Genomic DNA, 19,361 nt, shown 5'->3' with positions numbered 1-19,361 from the left:
CATTTCTGCTTGCCTCCACAGAGAGCTTCAGAAGAAGCCCCCGGCACGGCCGACGGCAGCGAAGCCCTCTTTGAAACCCAAGTCTTCTGATATAGAATCAACCATTGAGGACCCCGAGTTGGCCCAGCTCAGCGCGGCCATTTTGGCTCTAGGAGGTGACCTGCCCGAGGAACTTCGTAGCCTCCCACCTGACATGGCCTCCTTCTCCACTGCTCGTCTGCCAGGACCTGACAGCCTGCCCCCCCCTGCTGCTAACCTGGGTGGCAGCAGCTCTTTGCCTTGGCCCGGTGCTCCTCCGGTTGGTCTTCCTCGTTTCCCTGCCAACCTTCCTCCTCCAGAACTTTTAGCACGGATCGCCCAGTTTCCGGCAGGCCTCCAGGGACCCCTGCACCGGGGTCCTCTCCCCCAGATGCCACCACAGTTATCAGCCCAGTCTACTTTGCCAGGTTATCAGCCTCCAGCGCATCAGCCCAGACCTGCAGCCCCCGCCCCGGTTCGGCCCTCGACTACCACTGTTGATAGCATCCAGGCCCCCATTCCCAGTTATGCCCCTACACCACACCAGCCGGTTCCCCCGATGGCTCTATCTGGCTACCCAGTGCCCCCGCAGATGGCAGCATATCCCCACTTTATGCCCCAACCAGGAATGTCCGTTCACGGCCCGGCCCAAACACCCCCGCCCCACCCACAGCAGCAGAAGCAACCCCAGCAACAGTACCCCCAGCCCAGTGGGCAACAGTTACCTCTGGGTTACCAACCGGGTCCGAGGCCCCCTCTCCAGACCCAACAGGGTTACCCACCTGGTCACATGCCCCCTCAGCATGGTGCCCCCCCCCAGTATCAGCATGCATTTCCAGGTCACCTGCAGCCCCACCAACAAAATGGCTTCCAGGCCCGTCCTCAGATGCCCCAAGGCTTCCAGGCCCCCCAGGGCTATATAGGCCAGCAACCTCCTCAGATGATGCCAAGGCCACCTCAGATGGGACACCCACAAATAACCCCCACTTCGCAGCCTGCACCGCCTGCACCTCAGGCCTATCTGCCCCACCCAAGGCAACAAGCTCCCACTGGACTTCCCCAACACATGTTGCCCCAACAGCCCCAGATCCAGATGGCTCCTAATGCTCAACAGATCCCTCCCCACCCTCACATGCAGATACCAGGTGGTCCAAGAGCGCCCATGCCACCAACTAGTCAGCCGATGCCCCCAGTATCGCAGAACTACCCCACTCCTACGGGCCAGCACATCCACCCCACCCTGCACCCACAGATGCCCCCAGCCTCACAGCCTCATATGATCCCTGGTCCTCAGCCCCACCTGCAAAGGGCCCCCCTGCCACAGATGCCCCCCAATGTGTTACCTCCCCAACATCACCCTCACCCAGGACACCCCCCTGTGTCAAACATGCCCCAACAGCCCATACGGATGCCCGGCCAACCTCAGACTCAGACCCAACATTCCGGAGCTGTCTGCTATCCTGGGGGGGCTCCGATGATTCCCCAGCAGCCTCTGGTGCCCCAGCCTGCAGCTTCACAGCCTTCAGCCATGTACCCCTCAGCTCTCCCAGCTAATGTACCACCAAGTGCCCCCCAGCAGAGCCCTGCCTTGGGCCCCCACATTGCTCCTGCCCAGCACATGATCCAGCCTTCTCCTGGTCAGTCCCCAAACGCCGTCCCTCCCTCACCCGCTCCTTCCCCCTCGCCATCGCCCTCTCCCAGTCCAGCCTCTTTAGGGTTGAACCCCCAGCAGAGACCGGCCCCGGCCGCCACCCCCGCCAACGCGGGCCCGCGCTCTCTTCCCTCCCCCTCCACCACCTCCCCCTCCACACCACTGTTCCAGCATCAGAATTCAAGCACAGACGATCTCCTCTCCTCCAGTCCTGAGAGCCAACCCGGGGGCACCAAAGCCCCCACCAATGTCCTCCAGCCCACCAAAGCTGACCCGCAGGATGGGGAGCGCCGGAAAAAGAGCACCCAGGGCGTTCTTCTGATCCAGGGGGACCCGTATCAAGCTCCAGAGCGGGTAGCCCGTCTCCACGGCGACCTGGAGCGCTACAGATCCCAGGTCAACTCCCTGGAACACCCGTCGGAGAAGGAGGGCGGTCTGTCGGTGCTGGACGCCCGCTGGAAAGAGCTCCAGGACCAACAGGAGAAAGACGCCCGGCAGCTGTCCATCGCCATCGCTCGCTGCTACACCATGAAGAACCGCCACCACGACGTCATGCCGTACGACGTCAACCGCGTCGTGCTGCAGTCCGGCAAGGACGACTACATCAACGCCAGCTACGTGGAAGACCTGTCGCCGTACTGCCCGCGTCTCATCGCCACTCAGGCGCCGCTCACCGGCACCGCCGCCGACTTCTGGCTGATGGTGTACGAGCAGAAGGTGTCGCTGGTGGTCATGCTGGTGTCGGAGCTGGAGCTGGAGAAGGTGCGCTGTTCGGGTTGTTTGTTCACTTTATTCCCTTCAGCGCCCCTCTGGGATTACTGCCCCCTGCTGGCTGGAATCCGAGTAGCGGCGGTTTGAAAGTAAACTGTTATATCTGGTTGACGTAGAGAGAAACGAATCCACCAGAGAGCCGTGTTGAGTGAAGCGTTTTCCTTCAATATTCACACGTCTCGGTCCTTTTATTGAACTCTCAGGGGAAGGTCGTGCGCTACTTCCCGACGGAGCGCGGCCAGCAGCTCTCTCAGGGGCCAATCACGCTCAGCCTGACCACGCAGAAGTCAACGGCCACACACGTGGAGCGCATGATCAGCCTTCAGTACCGCGACCAGAGCCTGAAACGCACCGTCGTCCACCTGCAGTTCACCTCGTGGCCCGAGTTGTGAGTGGCATGTTTGCGTTGTGGGCGGAGCTTCTGCATCGGCTGATGATGTTTGAATCCTCGTTTGTCTTCAGGGGTCTCCCCGACAGCAAGAGCAACCTTCTGCACTTCATCCAGGAGGTCCATGGACATTATCTCCACCAGAGGCCCTTACACACACCTGTGGTGGTGCACTGCAGGTGAGTGTTCAGGCCGTGTCCCGGACTGCACCACTCACACTTCCTGTTTACACCAGGAGTCATTTATTTACTCTTTGATGGAGTCAAAGAACCTTTTTTAACCAAACTCTGGTCCGTGTTGCAGCTCAGGGGTGGGGCGCACCGGCGCCTTCTGCCTGCTGTACGCCGCCCTGCAGGAGCTGGAGGCTGGAAACGGGATCCCAGATCTTCCTCTGCTGGTGAAGAAGATGAGACAGCAGAGGAAGAACATGCTGCAGGAGAAGGTGGGCTAGCTGGGGGGGGGGCAAGGGGGGGTTGTCATGTGACATTACAGACGCTGATGTAAATATTCTGGCGTTTTTAGCTCCACCTGAAGTTCTGCTACGAAGCTGTGCTGAAACATGCCGAGCAGGTTCTTCAGCGACACGGCATCACGACCGCCACCTGCAGCAAGAACAGTGCAGCCACAAAGGTCACACACACACACACACACAGGGCAGTGTGCTGGTTTCTGTTCTGTATCTAGCTGGTGTAAACCCTGAGCCAGGTCCCCTCCATGGCTGTTAGCTTGTTGCTCCTACAGAAATGTACGTGCCGGTTATAATCTCATACTTTAGCTGTATAAAATACTTCCAATACTCGTCTTTGAACTCATCTACCGCTGGAAAAGAGTCCATTCTTGGGATTGTTGTTCTCACCACATGGGCATATCAGTCGTTGCACACTGGATTCATAATTCCAGAACAAATTTCAGTTTCATTTTTCTGAATCTGGTCTAAGGTGTAAAATTGACTAGTTTGTGTTTGTTCCTATGCTGCTCACCTGCTCGTTCTGAAGGAATTCTACGAGTTCTGCTCAGACGAGGTACCTTTTTCCACTTGTCAGAGCAGATGTGATGCAGATGACCGTGACGTCCTGTTGACGTGCTTCTGACTGTTTGCCTCTCTCCATGTTTAGCCATACTCCAGGCCGGAGTCCCAGCAGGACCTGGTCCTGGGGGGCGACATGCCCATCAGCTCCATCCAGGCCACCATCGCCAAGCTCAGCATCCGTCCGCCGAGCGCCACTGACTCTGCTGCGGAGGAGCCGGGAGGCGCCACTTTAACTGACCTCGATGCCCTCATGTACCCCTGCCCTGCCACCGATCCACACCCCCCTTCCTCCTTCAGTCCCCCTCTTGCCTCTCCAACCGATTGTCCTCCCTCCTCGCCGCCCAACGGGCTGGAGGCCAGCCCACCCTGCGCCACGCCGCCGCTGCCTGCACCCAACCATCAGCCGCTCTCGGAGGCAATGTCCACCGTCTGCCCCCCCTCCGCGGCGCCGGCCCCGTCGTCACTGGAGCTCCTGGCAACGCTCACCCCCGAGGCCTTCTCCATGGAGGGAGGGGGGAAAGGGAAGCAGCGGGTGACCAAGCAGAACTTCCTGCAGCCGGCCGAGGGTCAGGGTCTCCACAGGACCCGAGGTGAGGACGAAGACGACCCCCTCAGCAGCCTGGACCCCCTGTGGAGCCTCGGCAAGCACTGACAGACACGGGCTCGCCACCAGATTCAGTGAAGACATTTTAGCGTCCTCGGGTAAACAACTGGCCAGCGGCGGGCGGGTGTGGGCTTCGCGATGATGTCACTATGCACTCGTCTTTAATTTCTCCTGCTTTATTTTTTTTGTTTACCTTCCTGGTGGACGGAGGGTTGTACTTCCAGCTGAGCTTCTCCCAGCATGCACTCCAGTTTGTCCACCTCATTTTAATGGCTTAATGCAGAACCAGAGGAGCTCTGAAGGTAGGCTCTGTCGTCACGGTAACAGCAGTAAACTAATCCACGCCTCTAATATCCTCCGTCTGTAAATATCTTAGATTGTTTGAGAAATGGTCACTAATGTAAAAAAAATAATAAATTCAACAGACAGATTATTTGCGGTATCAAAGCCTCTTTATTTGAAAATTAGTAAAAATTCTGTCACTACAAAACATTTTCCCGCCCTCCTACAACCATGGAGGGAGGCGGTGGGAGGAGCCTCTGTTCAGCCCGCCCACGTGAGCAAGGCCGCTATTAAGGTCTGATATGATGTACAGGAATGTTAGGACCTGTTTCTTCTGGGGCAACACCTTTACCTCGCTGTTCACACCCGTCACAGTTTAACAAGATCCTCCTCCAGCTCTTAGGTTTACATGCAGCATGTTAAAAAAAAAAAAAAGGAATTCTAAATTTAAGTTTAGGAATGTCAACGTTACACCAATATTAGCGGTTTAGCTTAGCATTACAGAGATGGTCGGCTTTAAGAGTGAAACCAGTGAACATCAAACATTTAGAATTGCTCCCAAACCTGTTTAATCCACAGACAAAAACACCTAAAACTGCCAGTTTCTAATGTCTTCACAAATATTTTACTACCCAAACAACAAAGTAAATAACTTAAAGTTGAGGAGGCCGCGTGTCTGACCTGTGACGCAGCCTCTCTTAAACCTAAACGCTGTTAGGGCGAGCAGAGCGACCTTTGACCTGCTCCTTTCAGCGTTGGTGGCGTTAATGATGTTGGCGAGCGCGGGTCGGTGTCTGCGGCGGAACGCTTGCAATGTTTGGGGTTTCTGGGATTACATTCAGCAGATTAGAGGGTCGCTACAGTCTTTCACAGCAGGTGTAGCTCAGGCACTGACCAGCAGGGGGAGCCCGGCGAGGCCTGACCAAATCTTCAGGGTTCACCTTTACTGTTGCAAATACTCTAACTCACATTATTAGTTCAATCCCCCCCCCCCCCCAAACAAAATATGGATAGTCACCTGCTACGGGGGGAGTCGTCGCTATCGCTCATCATCCAGAGTGACGGTGTCCAACTCGTCACTACGGCAACGGCGAGCAAAAGTTAAAACAGTGTTAAGAAAGTGCATCGACTCAAACGGACCTCCGTTCTGACAGAAGTTAAAGTTATCGAAGGGCAAAGGAAGCCAAAACCACAGAGCAGCAGCAGCACCAGTCGTCCTAGAATCCCAACAACCTTCCCAGTGTTTCCAGTTCCAACCATTGGGAGACCGCGTCGCTTTTTACTGTCTGAATATGGAGGATTAGAGCCGGGATTTTCTCGGATTTTCTCTCTGGGAAGTGCAGATTAGAAAATGTGATCTAATTTCTCTTCTTGAAACGTGAAAGTTAGACAGTTTTTGTTGGATATTCGTCACAACTGTCCCGACTTGTTTTCTGTACTCAGGAGCAGGAATTAAACACATCAAGTTATTCAAAACTGTTACCACTAATAAATAATAGATTTATTACATATAAAAACACCCTCCGCTAGAGGATTTACAGTAATCATCAGTTCTCACAACGGCGTTGTTCTCACGTTTACTGCGCAGCACCTCGTCACGCCATCAGGGTCTCCGTGGCAACGGGTCGCAGCGGGAATATTGGAAAAATAAGGGGGCGGGGTTTATCAGCAGCATAAAGGGCCGCGCGAGCACACAGTGGCTGATTCTGGTCAGAGTCTTTGTCGATGGTCCGTCACCTTCCAGCACTTCTGTTCTGCTACTGAAGGATCTCCACAAAAAAGAAACAGTCTGAACGTCACCGTGAAAACGTTCACCAGCAGAGACTCGTCAGTCCAGTTTCTCCAGCACCGACGGGACGTAAACCAGGCTGAGCTCGCTGCCAAAATCGCAGACAATGGCGGCGTTGTCCAGCACCAGCAGCTGGCGCACGCCCTGCCCGTCGCTGCTCTGGCCCAGGTACACCGTCTGCAGCAGGTCGCCGAAGTTCAGGTCCCAGAAGGAGACGCAGCCCTGGCCCCCCGTCACCAGCAGAGACTCCGAGATGACCCCCAGGCTGGCGCCGCAGCCTACGTCCTGGTCACAACACAGAAGAACCTTCAAAACCACGGCAGCAGATGCTCCTCTGTGATTGGCCGCTCCAGACCTACCTGCTGTATGGAGTAGAGTTTGATCCCGGTGCTCCGGTCCCAGATGCAGATGAGGTCGTCCAACCCTGAGCTGATGACGCAGGAAGTGGTGCAAACCAGGGAGGTGACGTCGCCTCGGTGCCCGTAAACGTGGCTGACGCGGCTGCCCGTCAGCACATCCCACAGGCAGATGGCGCCGTCTTGCCCGCCGCTCGCCAGACCCATCGTCTGTTGGGACCAACAATGAAAACGTCACGTCCACATCTGACCGTATTCATTTGCTGGTGCCGTTACTGTGAGACAGGAAGCCGACCTGGTCTATGTAGATGGCTGTGATTCCTCCGGAGTGACCCTGCAGCGTGAAGAGACAACAGGAATCCTCCAGGCGGTAAATCTGAAACAGCAGAAGAAGAAGTGGCGTTTCCTGTCCTGCTCCTCGTCCCACCACCCCTGTAGACGTCCTTACCCGGACGGTGTGGTCCTGGCTGCCGGTCACGACCCTGCCCGCTGCCGCTCGCAGCACCGTGATGGGCTTTTGGTGAGCACACTGCACCGAGCGCGTCAGCTGGCAGCTGATCACGTCCTCGCTGCTGTAACACGGGGACAGCGGAACGCTGCCCCTCCCAGGACCGCCTGAACGAGGAGAACACGCAGTTTTCCCCCGACCTGTCCAGGTTTATCGAGCAACCTTAGGGACGGTTCCTCCTACCTCTGTACTGCAGCAGGCAGGGAGGCTTGTTGATCTCCACGGTGAAGAAATCCAGAGATCCGTTGAGTCGAGCTGCGACGATTCTGAGGAGGGAGAGCGAGTGACAGAGATGCGGGGGCGTTAATCTGGCTCCACCTGAGCAAACCGATCCATTCATGGCTCCCAGCAGGAGGTCACCTGTTGTTGAGGAAGGCCAGAGCTGTGATCCCGGAAGTTCCGTCTTCGTTACTGCAGCGTAACGATCCTTCCGCTGCGTCCCACAGCTGCAGCCAACAGACGTCAATCACCACTAAACCAATGCTTTGATTTTCTCAGCAGGTCAGGAAACGACTGAATAAGTGACGCACCTCCAGTTTCCCGCTGCTCCTCCCAGCAGCTATCAGGTTCCCTCTCAGCTCCATGGCCCAAACTGAACTCTCCCAGTCCGGCGTGACTTGTCCCCCCCCCACAGAGCTTTTCTCTGGGCTCAGGAATGTGGTCGCGTCCCCTGAGCTGGGGCTCCTCTGAAGCGGCGCTGCCGATGGCGGCGTGGAGGAGTTGGAGGACGGAGACGCGTAGGTGGAGGGCGAGGGGGGTTCGTGCTCCATGTAGGCTCGCTCCACCAGGCCTCCGAAGTCAAAGCCCCCCCTGAGTGGGGAGGAGAAGTGGGAGGGCGGCTGGGAAGCGAAGTTGGTGTCGATGAGGGGGGTGAGGTCGGGCTGGTCGGTGAAGAGCGTCGGGCGGGTGGGGGTGGAGCGGCGCCTCACAGGGCGGCCGTCCTCCTCCGACAGGTCGTCGCAAACCAGGGAATTACATCCCGACTCGGAGGCGAAGAATTCTGAATCTGTGGTGGCGCTCAGGCTGTCCCAGCCGTCCCGCTGCTCCCAGCAGCCACTGCTGCTGCTCCGCCTCAGCCTGGGGAACAGAGAGGGAGGCGATCCTAAACCTGACCCAGCCCCCAATCTGCCCACAGTGGGAGGTTCTCACCTGTTGTTGGGGATGACGGTCAGGCAGTCGCCAGTCTGGGCGTCCCAGACCCGAATCTGTCCGGCCAGGCAGCAGCTCGCCAGCAGCATCCCGTCGCTGGCCAGACACTCGATGTCCTGCAGGACAGGATCAACAGAAATGAGACAACACCCAGGACGGTTTGTGAATGTATTTCCTTCCTCACCATGCTGTGGCCCCTCAGCAGCAGAGGGGAGATCTCACTGACGGGGGGCGAGTAGCCGTAGTCGTCACAGGGGAGGTCCCCCCGCCGCCTTCGGCCGTGAGCCGCTCCGTTCTGGCCGTAGTTCCGTGGGCAGAGAACCCGGTAAAGACAGAAAAGCAGCAGAACCAGCAGGACCCCCGCAGCCAGGCCCAGAGCCGCCACCCTGGTTGGGAGGGAACACGTCAACGCTCAATAAAATGTCAGCTTTTCTGTTGTTGTTGTCACGCTTCCATTCCATCCACGTCTGTTTACGCCAGTAAACAATAACCCGGCCGTGACGCGAGCGAGCGGAACTTATCGCGTCGGCCTTCTTCCTGCCTCAAGGTCGCCCAAACACGCAGTAAACTCTTCCTCCTCAGCCAAGGCCGTGACCTTGCCCTGATTTCAGCTGATAGCCTCCATATCTGCCGTTCAAAGAGGAACCTCGGCTCTCAAGGTGAGCTCGGCACCTTCCGCAGTGCTAAACTACGTTCATTTTAACGATAGATAAACACGAAGTGTACGCAAAGCCAGGCAGTCAGGATGAATAAAGAACCACCTGCCTGGCAACACTAACTCAATCAGCTGTTTAAATCCTTTGTATAGAGAGGTGCAGCTATTTGTCAATAGCACCACTAGGGGGAGATGTTATGCACCAAGAAAATCTTTAAACCGTAATCTCGTTTTCTCTAATGGATTTATCCTGTTCAAGATTAGAATCTCATTAAAAGACAGAACCATCATAATGAAAAGGCTGAGCTGGATATGAGCTGAAGTCATGTTTGGTTTCACCACCAATCTGGTTACAAAACAAAACAAACAGCTGTCCCAGTCCGGCAGGGACCGTTCTTTTTCCTTTATCTCTAAAGATTTTAAAGATAACAATCAGTCCAGAGACATTTGACACAGTCGGCAATAAACCCGCAGACAACTTTTCCTGGCTTTGAAATAAAAAGCAGTAAAATAGGGACACTGACGCTCTTATTCTGCAGTCAGACAACATAAAGGCCAAAACATTATTTATTTGGCCTCTTCTCCTGTACACACATGTGCAGCGTTGCCTCTCAGTTGTGTGTTTGGACTCAGATTTTGTGGCGAACAGACAGAAGAGGGAGTACTGACTTGTAGAGGGTCAGGTCTGTCTGCAGGTCAGCGGGCAGTTTGGGGATGGGGGGAGGAGGGTGCCGGGTGTCCTGAGGATGGCGCGTCTCAACGGCCTCCTGGGGGCTCAAGTGAACGGTGACGGGAATGACGGGCAGGATGCTGATGTACCTGAAACGTGACAGACGGGAAGTGAAAGCGGGCAGGATCCAGATCCAGGCGGACTCGAACCTGCCCGAGGTGACGCACCTCTTGGCCAAGGTGATGTTGTAGTAGCTGAAGAGCGAAGGCCAGTGCCTGAACGACAGCCTCCTCCAGCCCTCCTCGTCCTCGGCGCTCCAGCTGATCTGAGGAACGGTGGGGGAGGCCTGGGGGTGCAGGCCCGCTCTGGCAGAACCGTGGTGTCCCTCCGACTGGTTGTCAGGTAAGGGGGTTGGGTCTGGTGCCGGGTGGATGCTGAGGGTGCTCTTGGGGTCGTCTCTGCTGAAGACAGGCGCCACTCCCAAGTGAGGGGGGAGACCGCCAGCGCCCGGATCTTCCAGGGGGCTCTGCTCGGAGACCTGTGCAGCCAGGTAGGTGCGTATTCCAGCCGGGTCAGTATAGACGAGGATCCCAATCCAGATGACTGTGCCCGCCTGATGGAGCGACCAGATGAGGTGAGAATAGTTAAACGCCAACGACGGGAAGGGGGGGGGGATGCGGGCCAACACTGACCATGATGATGCGCTGGGCCAGGCGTGTGTGGGCCAGGAAATAAACCACACGCAGCCTCTTGGGGAGCCTCAGGGTCCTGAAGGCCGGTGTCTGCAGGGTGATGGTGTGGGGAGAGGGTCGTGGGGGCGGGGGGACGTCGCGCGGACGCAGAGGGCCCGGCTTGTGCGGGGGGAGCCCGGCTTCTGCAGGCAGGCGGCGGTTCAAGTCGGCCAGCTGAGGGGAGGAAGTTCAGGAACACAGCGTTTGTATTTTCAAGGATAAAACGTGGGTGCAGCGTGTGCGGGGGCAGGAGGGGCCTCACCTCCATCCGCCGGATGTCGATGGAAAGAACCGTGGTGAAGAAAAACATCTGCAGGAAGAAGTCGGACACCAGCCCCACGACAGCAAACAGACAGAACTCCTGAAAACAGAAAGAATTCCGGATTGTGCAAATCCCACATCTGCATAAAGAGGAAAAGGAAACTTTTTGTCTTTGTCCAGTCAGAGATGAGACGTTGGCAATACCTGGATAGCTGGAACCAGGGTAAAGTATCCAATCAGGATGATGCACAGCTCAGTGGCCATGTTCTTCATGATAGACCAGCTCTCATTACTAAGACCTGCACACAAACGAGAGAAACGCGGATTTGTGACGGGCGATCAAAGGAGGAGGTCTCACACATCGGTTTTACCCTGAGCGATGCGGAGTTTGACCTCCAGGTCGACGGGAGTGGACACCACAGACTTGGTGAGGACCAAGACGTTCTCCAGACCGATCACCACCACCAGGTATGGGAAGATCTCCCTAGGGAAGCGGAGGAAATGGGATTAGATCTTTGAAAACTAAACAGCACCACCTCAAATGGTGACTAAATATTTGACAATTCTCTGCCAAGAATTACTGATATAAAAGCAGATAAGCTTGTGTGGGAGAAGAGCTGCAGCAGCAGGTCACAGGAGAGTCAACAGGTCAGGAACAAACACAGGAGCAGCCGACACACGTGTGACTTGAGCAAACACGCCCAGTAAAAGCAGAGCTGACGACCACGCTCAGCGGGCCAACGCCGCGTTACCGCCATCACGCCACGAGGTCGGCTTTTTAGGCTGTTCTCGAGCGATTGGACATCAACATGTGGAATCCCCGCCCACCCGGGAGCCCCACCAGTATCCACACCCCCGCTTCCCTTTAGCCTGCCCGCAGTAAACATTAACACAAATCCATGAAAGGTCAAAGCAGAGGCACTGGGAGGTCGACGAGCCTGCGTGTGTGTAGGACTGCGCGATGATATCTGTCCTTGTCGTTCCGTGAACAAGATAAAAAAAAGATCAGGATAAAACCGGGTTGACCCATTTATGGGAGTCAACAAAAGACGTGAGATCAGAACAGACTCAAACGGGTCCGCGGCTAAAATATGATGCATTCTATTCCTGCATTTCTATTCATAGATAAAAGGATTCTCCGACACTCATCGATCTAAAATACACTCCAAAATTGTGTAACAGTTCTCAGATCAGTGTGACCAGTTCATCTCAAAACGCTCCAGTTGCAGCTGGAACCAGCCACCTGCAGGTGCAGCCAGTCGGTCTTACCCTCCGTTGAGTGTCGGTGTGAGTCCAAAGAGCGTACAGAGGCCCACAGACATGAGCAGAGAGCTGAGGACCGTTACCACGGCAGCCAGCGCCAGACCCCACTTTGACTTCACCATGTCGATCTTACCTGCAGACAGGAACCATCAAAGAGGATCGTTACTGCACCAGACTTGGTCTGAACCTCAAATGATCGGATAATTCAGTCCGTTTTTAATAAACAATAAAACTTCTCAGTCTTAAAATGACAAAATCCAGTTTTTTTTGGCCACGTGAGCCCAAATAACAAGAGCTGACTAATCTAATGAGCTTCCCCATGTTTGCAGTGGCGAGGGGCCGAGGGCCGTCTTACAGCGGCGTACCGTGTTCCTGCGGGAGGATTATCCCTCGGACAGGAACAACCTCGGCACACATGCACGCCAGCTCACACGAGGGCAGGTGTGAGTGAGGACGGCTGAGATTAGAGTCACGCGGAGCGCACGGCCGCACTCACGCGTGGAGAAGTAGATGTAGGCGAAAAGGATGATGTAGGTGGTGACGAGGGGGATGAGCTCCGCGATGCCGATCTCCTCCTTGAAGTGGACGTGAACCATGTGGTCGTCCCGGAGGCTGCAGTTCGCCGATGGATGGAGCTGCTTTAGACGGGCCCGCAGGCTGCCCAGGAACCTGAATACAGGAATACCGTCAGCAACTCACTGAGACCTGCTGCGAAAGGACCGAGGGGAGCTTTTATTTAGCCGTCACTCACCCAGCGTTGTATCGGGACAGCACAATGGTGATGGTGTACGTCACAACCCTCTTCCTGTTGTAGTGACTGACCCCGGTGTGCTTCCCGGGGACCCCGAACAGCACATCTGAGCAGACGCACACACACAAACACACACCATGCTCACGTGTGTTCCATTCAGTGTTAATGATCCAGATTCTAATCACTCCTCATCTCATACTGGTTGTCTAGTGTCAGGTATAAACTGGAGGTGGGTGGTCTGTGGGGACATATTTCACTCAACTCTGCCAGACCTCCACCAGCTCCACCCGAGTCTATCTGGAGGCCCAGTTTGTGCAACACGTCTAAATCAGCTGAGCTGCAAACCAGTGGCAGAATGTTAAGAGGGCTTTGGCCAGGAGTTAAGAGGGCTTTGGTTCACTGTGTCAGTGGGCAACATTTGACAGAAAAAACATTATTACAAGCCCATGAAATGAAAACGCCTGTTCTCTGTGGCTGTGGAAGCAGCTTAGCTGCCTGGTACTGCTAATTCTCCACTCGCTGCATTTCCTAAACCTACTCACTGATGACAGAATACGTTCATATGACTCTTCAGATTTACACACAGGTCCAGGCTCCCTGTCTGGCCCGTTTGTTCGGGAACATTGAGCAGAAATGGACTGAAACAGAGAGGTGGTGAGCCCCGGCTGTACCTCGCAGCGTGGCCGATGTGTGTAAGCCCTTTGGTTCGTGTTTCTGGATGGTCTTCAGGAGGTCGGGATCCGAGTCAAACAGCTCCCGCTGGTTCTGCCAATAGTTTCCAGGGGAAAGAAGCAGGCAGCCGTGCTCAGGCAGCACCGACTGCATCCGCCGCAGTCCTGGAAACAGGTCGGTCACCTGGAGACACAGGGACTCCAGACTGCGAGACCCAGAACTGAGAGGGGACAGGAGAGGGAGGCGGGGACAAGAACCAAGCATCGGAGGTTACACACGCCCTGAGTCGGACCTCTGGCTCGTTTCTGTCTTTGACTTTAAACTGTTTAAGAGCTGCTGAATCTGATACTGTGACTCTCTCTGTGTTTGGACTGTGGGAGGCCACTGCCATACCAGAACCTCCTCAACTGGACCGAGGCCCGTGTTGCAGTAAGGCAGAAATGTTACCTGTCAGAGTGGATGTGGTTACGGATCTCCTCCAGCAGGCTGAAAGCTCGGCTCAGGGGGGACCGAAAAACATCCACCGGCACCAGGCTGCTGTCCCACGGGGACACGGCCGCCTTCACCAGCACCTGCTGGATGTAGGCGACCGGAGGGCCCCGGTACTACAGGACACAGACCCACAAACTTGTTAGTTACTCATCCAGAAAGACAACAACTGTGCGTGGGTTCTCAGGGGCTCCCAGGAAATGAAAGCTCCTGCTCCACCTGTTACTGACACTCATTATTTATGAGCCTCTATTGTTAGAGTGGAACCAGTCTGTCTGCATGTGGGTCAGAGCGGGGAGGTCAAAACCGTCCCAGCTCTGGGCTCCTTCTGAGACGGGTGTGCGTGAGAAGGGTCTCCTACCCATTCAGGCCGCTCTCCCAGCTCTCCTAGAGGTTCCTCTGAAGGGACGCCGTAGTCTCGTACCCCTGTGGTGAACTCCACGGGGCCAGTCCCGGGCAGGGGCAGCCTCAGCAGAGGATAACTGGAGGAGAAGCAAGGGGGGGGGGGCAAGGTCAGAGAGTACAGTCAGATATGAAAGACCTGGGACATGTCAGAGCTGTGTGGAGAAGATGGACTGTTCATTTAGACACAGAGGAGAGGAAAGAGGCCACACAGGAGCCACACTCATTCCTCACTTCCAGAAACACACGTCAACGTTTCCCAAATCACTCCTGTGCTTCCTGAAAACAGCTGCAGGAGATGTGAGGCCGTAGGTCATTTCCCAGGTGAAGCCATGAGAAAAACCATGGGTGTGAACTGTGAAACAAGTTCCCTTTCAGCGCCAAACCACCCACTCCCTGTGTGTGTGTGTGTGTGTGTGTGTGTGTGTTAGAAAGGGCACGTTCTTTTTGAAACACTGTTGGGCAACCGTGACAGCCAGCTAACAGATGAAGCTTTCAGACGAACCAAGCACGAGGTGTGGCTACTGTGTGTGTGTGTGTGTGGTGTGTGTGTGTGTGTGTGTGTGTGTGTGTGTGTGTGTGTGTGTGTGAGTGTGTATTAGAGATTAGAAATACCTGTTTTCTGCTCACTGTTCATGTTTAACCATGTCAAAGCATTGACAGACATACAGCTCATTCCAGTTTAACCACAATCCTGACAGGAATGCTGGCGCTGGAACGTCCCCGAGCTCAGACTGAAACTGTTCGGCTAGGTTTCCTCATGTCCAGTGTCCTCATGTCCAGTGTCCCCATGTCCCCACGTGTCCCCACGGCTCTCTCACTGAAGCAGCGTTGATGTTGCCGATTGTCGTCCTAAACTTGTAGGTCAGCTAAAATCAAGTTATTTTGGCCTAAATGTGGGTAAACGTCTAAACTGTGTGAGAGATCAATGTTTGTGTTTGATTAGAGGCGATCACCTGCGCACACGTCCTGCTGTCACCAATACTGATCAATGATCCTATCAGCTTCCACGCAGACACTTCTGGGTTGGCGCTTTGTCATTACATATTTTTTTGCCTTACCTAAACGCCACATCTCCCCCCCCTTCCCTCCTCTGCCCCCCTCCCTCTCCAAGGTCACTGTACATCCACAAAGGCCTCTTTTGTGTGGAGGTGCCCCCCTCCCACCAGGCAGATGGACCAGGACAGGCCTCCCATTCTCACAGGGCCATTTTCTCACAGCCCCTCTGCTCCACCAATGCCTCTGATATCCCCGTTTCCAACATCTTCCCCCCCCCCGGGTGGCGGTGGTGGTCACTGGTCCCATTGGTGGTCACTGGTCCCATTGGCGCCCCCCCACTGTGAGGTGCTCCGAGGACATCACGCAGCTCCTGTGTATACATTTCAGCCCGCTGCAGTGGCTCCACAATGGCTTAATAATCTAAACTCTCTGACCCGTGTCCTCCCCTCAAGAGCAGAAGGTGTGTGTGTTAAGTGGATGTTTGTCTCCTACATCAGTGGGTGTGTGTGAGAGTGTGTGTGTGTGGTGTGTGTGTGTGTGTGTGTGTGTGCAGATGGATCTGTGTAATTGTCTCTGCTGCCCAGTAATTGGACCTCTTCCTGTCTTTAACTCAGGCTCCTGTTCCAGCGGCAGCTCACCTGGCCCCGCCCCCAGGTTTAGACAGGGCGGAGCTACAAACACCTTCAGGCTGAGTCATAAAAGCAGCAACCACGGAGGCAGCTGGAGCTGATAAGACGCCACAGACGGCTGCTCTGGCAAGAGAAGGGGGCAGTTGGGCAACACTCGGGTGTTGCCCCTGGTCACGTGGGCGCCGCCAGCTACTTCCTGCCTCAGTAACGGTCTTATTTCTGTTTCTAAGGTTGGTTGAGAGCAGAGTGAAGGTGCAGGACGTCTGTGATGGGATCTGCACACACTGAACCTACCAGCAGGTGAGGATGCTGGCGGAGGTGAAGAGGATGATGGGTACCGGGTAGGAGGCACACAGCAGCCCGTGGCGGTAGAACGCCGCCGAGATCTTCTCTCGCAGCTGCTCGCGCAGCGTCATCCTGGGGGAGGCGGTCAACTCCCGGCCATCAGGACGAAGAGCGCGGCTGAGGGCAGAGCGCCGCGGGACATCCGGCGACCTGCGGGGACACGGAGGTCCAAGTTAAACAAAACTGCTCGTTTGTTTGATCGGGCACCAGCGTGATAAAGCGACAACACAACAGTCACACAGGTGGCGGCTGTGTGCGCCCCCCCCACCCCCCACCGCCCCCCACCAGCGGGGTGTGTTTCCTGGAATATGACTTCACATCTGTGTGGAAGAAGTTCCATCTCAGAGGGAGGTTCTGTCCTCTCCACCCTGAAACGCTCCGGCAGTTGGTGCACGTGTCGTTCACAATGAGACTGGTGTGTTTCCAGTCCACCTCAGACGGCCCCTACAGCCCCCCCCCACCCCCCTACAGCCCCCCCCCCCCCCCACCCCCCCACACACACACACACACCTCATTCACCAGTAAAAGAGGAGCAGAAAAGATCTGAGAACCGGATCACCAGCAGACTTCAGGTCCAACTCAGAACAGAATCTCAGCGAGCAGGATTGATGGGGGGGGGGGATCAGGAGGCCTGAAGCCACCCCCCCTTCCTCCCCCACTCACAGCCCATAAAGAGTCCAGTATGTCACAGTGTGTTGAGACATTGACATGTCAGCAGGACTGACGGGGACCTTCAGCAGCCCCACCCCCCACCCTCACATGCTCACTTTTGTCCTGGGGGGGGCTGAAGGAGACATTCAGCAGGACAAAGTGAACATGTGATGTCATCAGGTCGTCTTCATGTGGACGAGAACGGTGTGATTAAACTAAAGCGAAGAGCTCAGGGTCTTCACCACAAACATGCGTCTGCAGTGATTTGTGCTGAGCAGGAATAATCCAACAATGAGTGGTCTATTACCCCCCCCCCCCCCACACACACACACACACCACACACACACACACTCAATCAGAGCAGAGGTCAGTGAGGAGTTAAGCTGCAGCCCCGTCTGAACAACGGCCCCTAAAGGCCAGTGGACCTCCTCCCGGGGCAGCCCAAGACCCCCACCCGCTGGGCTGCAGGGCTCCAAAGGCATGCTGGAGGACAGGACCTAGCAGGCAGGACATCAACACCTGTCACAGCATGTCACTGAGAAGTCCATGGTCCACAAACGCTCCAGCAGCTTCAGGCCGTGTCCACGTCCCTGCCCCAGCATTAAAAGCTGCTCCACAGAGACGCCACCAGTCCTGCTGGAAGTGCAGGGACGAGCGGGACAGAGGGACAGAGGGACCAGGCTGTCAATCAGTAACTTCCTGTCACCATCCACAGTTGGACATCACCAAAACTCGCCCTCACTGGGAAGCTTGAAGTCCAACTTACTGCTGCTTCTAGTCATGAGAGGGTGGACACCTGAGAGGGTGGACACATGAGAGGGTGGACACCTGAGAGGGGGGACACATGAGAGGGTGGACACCTGAGAGGGGGGACACCTGAGAGGGGGGACACCTGAGAGGGTGGACACCTGAGAGGGGGGACACATGAGAGGGTGGATACCTGAGAGGGGGGACACATGAGAGGGGGGACACCTGAGAGGGTGGACACATGAGAGGGTGAGCACATGAGAGGGTGGACACATGAGAGGGTGAGCACATGAGAGGGTGAAGACGTGAGAGGGTGGACACATGAGAGGGGGGACACATGATAGGGTGAAGACGTGAGAGGGTGGACACATGAGAGGGTGAAGACGTGAGAGGGTGAGGATGTGAGAAGGTGAAGACATGAGAGGGAGGACACCTGAGAGGGTGATGCAACAGTGTTGCAACATCAGCAGCTGGGATGGTGCAACCACGTCCGACGAAGCCTCTGAGTTGAGCATCACATCCATTTAATGTAGAGTTATTTCACGTTAAACATGAGCACGAAGGTGAAGCGGCAGAACTGCTGTCCAGCAGAAAGAATAAATAGCTGCATTAGGCGCATCTACACCATCTATTTATTCTAAACTTTTCATGGGGCGTCTAAAAAAGCAGCCGCTGCCTGTTTAATTGTCTCTGTCACCAGCTCAGGGAGCACCGCTAGCTAAAGTTATCCTCAGAATCTGCCCTGCTCACCCATAAAAAGGACTGTTGGCTCCAAAATATCACTGCTGGCTCCAACCACACAGGCTTCCAACATTCATCTTAAGTTACTGAAGATGTTTTAAACTACACAACTTGATGAAAACACTGGTTTGCTAATGTTAATTACAACTGATCTCCAGCAGTAGCAGCACAATTACAAAGAAATTGTAAATACAGTAGCAGCAAGCTAAAGGTTAGCTCAAGCACCTAGCATCATCCGAGCAATAGATCCACTCAATGAACTTAACCGGCTCCACGATGACAACGCTTGAAAACACACCGAAAACTGACGAAACGACAACTATTGTGGTTGTTGTATGACACAAAGGCTGGGTTTCACAAATTCAAGTTTAACGTCTTGGAAGCAGCAATACACTTTGCACCCAACCACGCTTTAAGTACAAGATGTAGCCTAGGTTAGCTTGGTTAGCATCGTGGCGCATTAGATTACAGAGCAGCTTAGTTGGCGAATTTCAAGCTTTCAAACCGCCCAGCCCCTAAGACCTCGCTGCCATGAATGCAACGACACCGGGGAGCCGGGTCATTAGACATCACCCGCGGCTCCCCACGCTTCACTCCGCGGTGGAGCTAACTAACGCCGTTAGCATTTGCTAACATCGTGCACAACACTTGCCTTGGTAAACCTCCAAAGATTCCCCAGGCGTCGTGGTTAACGCGGATTTCTCGAGTCGTTCCCTCGGCGTTATTCTCTTGTTGGAGGGTGGCAGAGAAGCAGCGGCGCTAACTTGGTGATGCTCTCATGCCGGAACTGTTTCCAACATTCTGGTTGT

At 55.2% G+C, this 19,361-nt stretch overlaps 2 protein-coding genes across 5 annotated transcripts in view; one reads left to right on the top strand and one right to left on the bottom strand.

Annotated features, from left to right (window-relative positions):
- The window catches only part of ptpn23a (protein tyrosine phosphatase, non-receptor type 23, a), a 10,426-nt gene extending 5,531 nt beyond the window's left edge, over window positions 1–4,895 (top strand). For 3 of the 4 annotated variants that reach the window (XM_057046409.1, XM_057046411.1, XM_057046412.1), the window contains 7 exons: window positions 22–2,431; window positions 2,644–2,828; window positions 2,903–3,007; window positions 3,132–3,270; window positions 3,351–3,458; window positions 3,824–3,850; window positions 3,944–4,895. In XM_057046409.1, coding sequence (XP_056902389.1) covers window positions 22–2,431; window positions 2,644–2,828; window positions 2,903–3,007; window positions 3,132–3,270; window positions 3,351–3,458; window positions 3,824–3,850; window positions 3,944–4,510 — 3,541 coding nt within the window. In that variant the 3' untranslated portion in view covers window positions 4,511–4,895. The remainder of the gene's footprint in view (window positions 1–21; window positions 2,432–2,643; window positions 2,829–2,902; window positions 3,008–3,131; window positions 3,271–3,350; window positions 3,459–3,823; window positions 3,851–3,943) is intronic. The other variant, XM_057046410.1, reaches the window with a different exon arrangement.
- Window positions 4,893–19,361, bottom strand: scap (SREBF chaperone). Its single transcript, XM_057046413.1, has 23 exons — window positions 19,205–19,361; window positions 16,363–16,563; window positions 14,400–14,520; window positions 13,997–14,154; window positions 13,549–13,769; window positions 12,878–12,983; window positions 12,623–12,795; window positions 12,133–12,259; window positions 11,235–11,347; window positions 11,068–11,162; window positions 10,865–10,963; window positions 10,564–10,776; window positions 10,099–10,484; window positions 9,871–10,020; window positions 8,731–8,932; window positions 8,547–8,662; window positions 7,928–8,474; window positions 7,758–7,843; window positions 7,581–7,663; window positions 7,338–7,504; window positions 7,185–7,265; window positions 6,893–7,099; window positions 4,893–6,818 (listed from the first exon to the last, which is right to left on the bottom strand). Exons 2-23 carry the CDS (start codon window positions 16,482–16,484, stop codon window positions 6,573–6,575), a joined length of 3,819 nt encoding a protein of 1,272 aa, XP_056902393.1. The 5' UTR covers window positions 16,485–16,563; window positions 19,205–19,361; the 3' UTR covers window positions 4,893–6,572.

The sequence above is a fragment of the Takifugu flavidus genome, chromosome 10 (assembly GCF_003711565.1).
Source record: "Takifugu flavidus isolate HTHZ2018 chromosome 10, ASM371156v2, whole genome shotgun sequence".
In the NCBI taxonomy this organism is placed as follows: Eukaryota; Metazoa; Chordata; class Actinopteri; order Tetraodontiformes; family Tetraodontidae; genus Takifugu; species Takifugu flavidus.
The sequence above is the reverse complement of the archived record's forward strand: the minus strand, read 5'-3'. Positions and strand labels throughout refer to the sequence as shown.

What these genes read in the sequence shown, in the direction of transcription:
- scap (XM_057046413.1), bottom strand. Translation starts at nt 16,484, where the DNA reads ATGACGCTGCGCGAGCAGCTGCGAGAGAAGATCTCGGCGGCGTTCTAC. An exon ending in TGGGAGAGCGGCCTGAATGG is followed by an intron (nt 14,155 to 14,399) that starts GTAGGAGACCCT and finishes TGTGTCCTGTAG; the next exon opens with TACCGGGGCCCTCCGGTCGC. An exon ending in GCCAGGACCACACCGTCCGG is followed by an intron (nt 7,266 to 7,337) that starts GTAAGGACGTCT and finishes CTGCTGTTTCAG; the next exon opens with ATTTACCGCCTGGAGGATTC.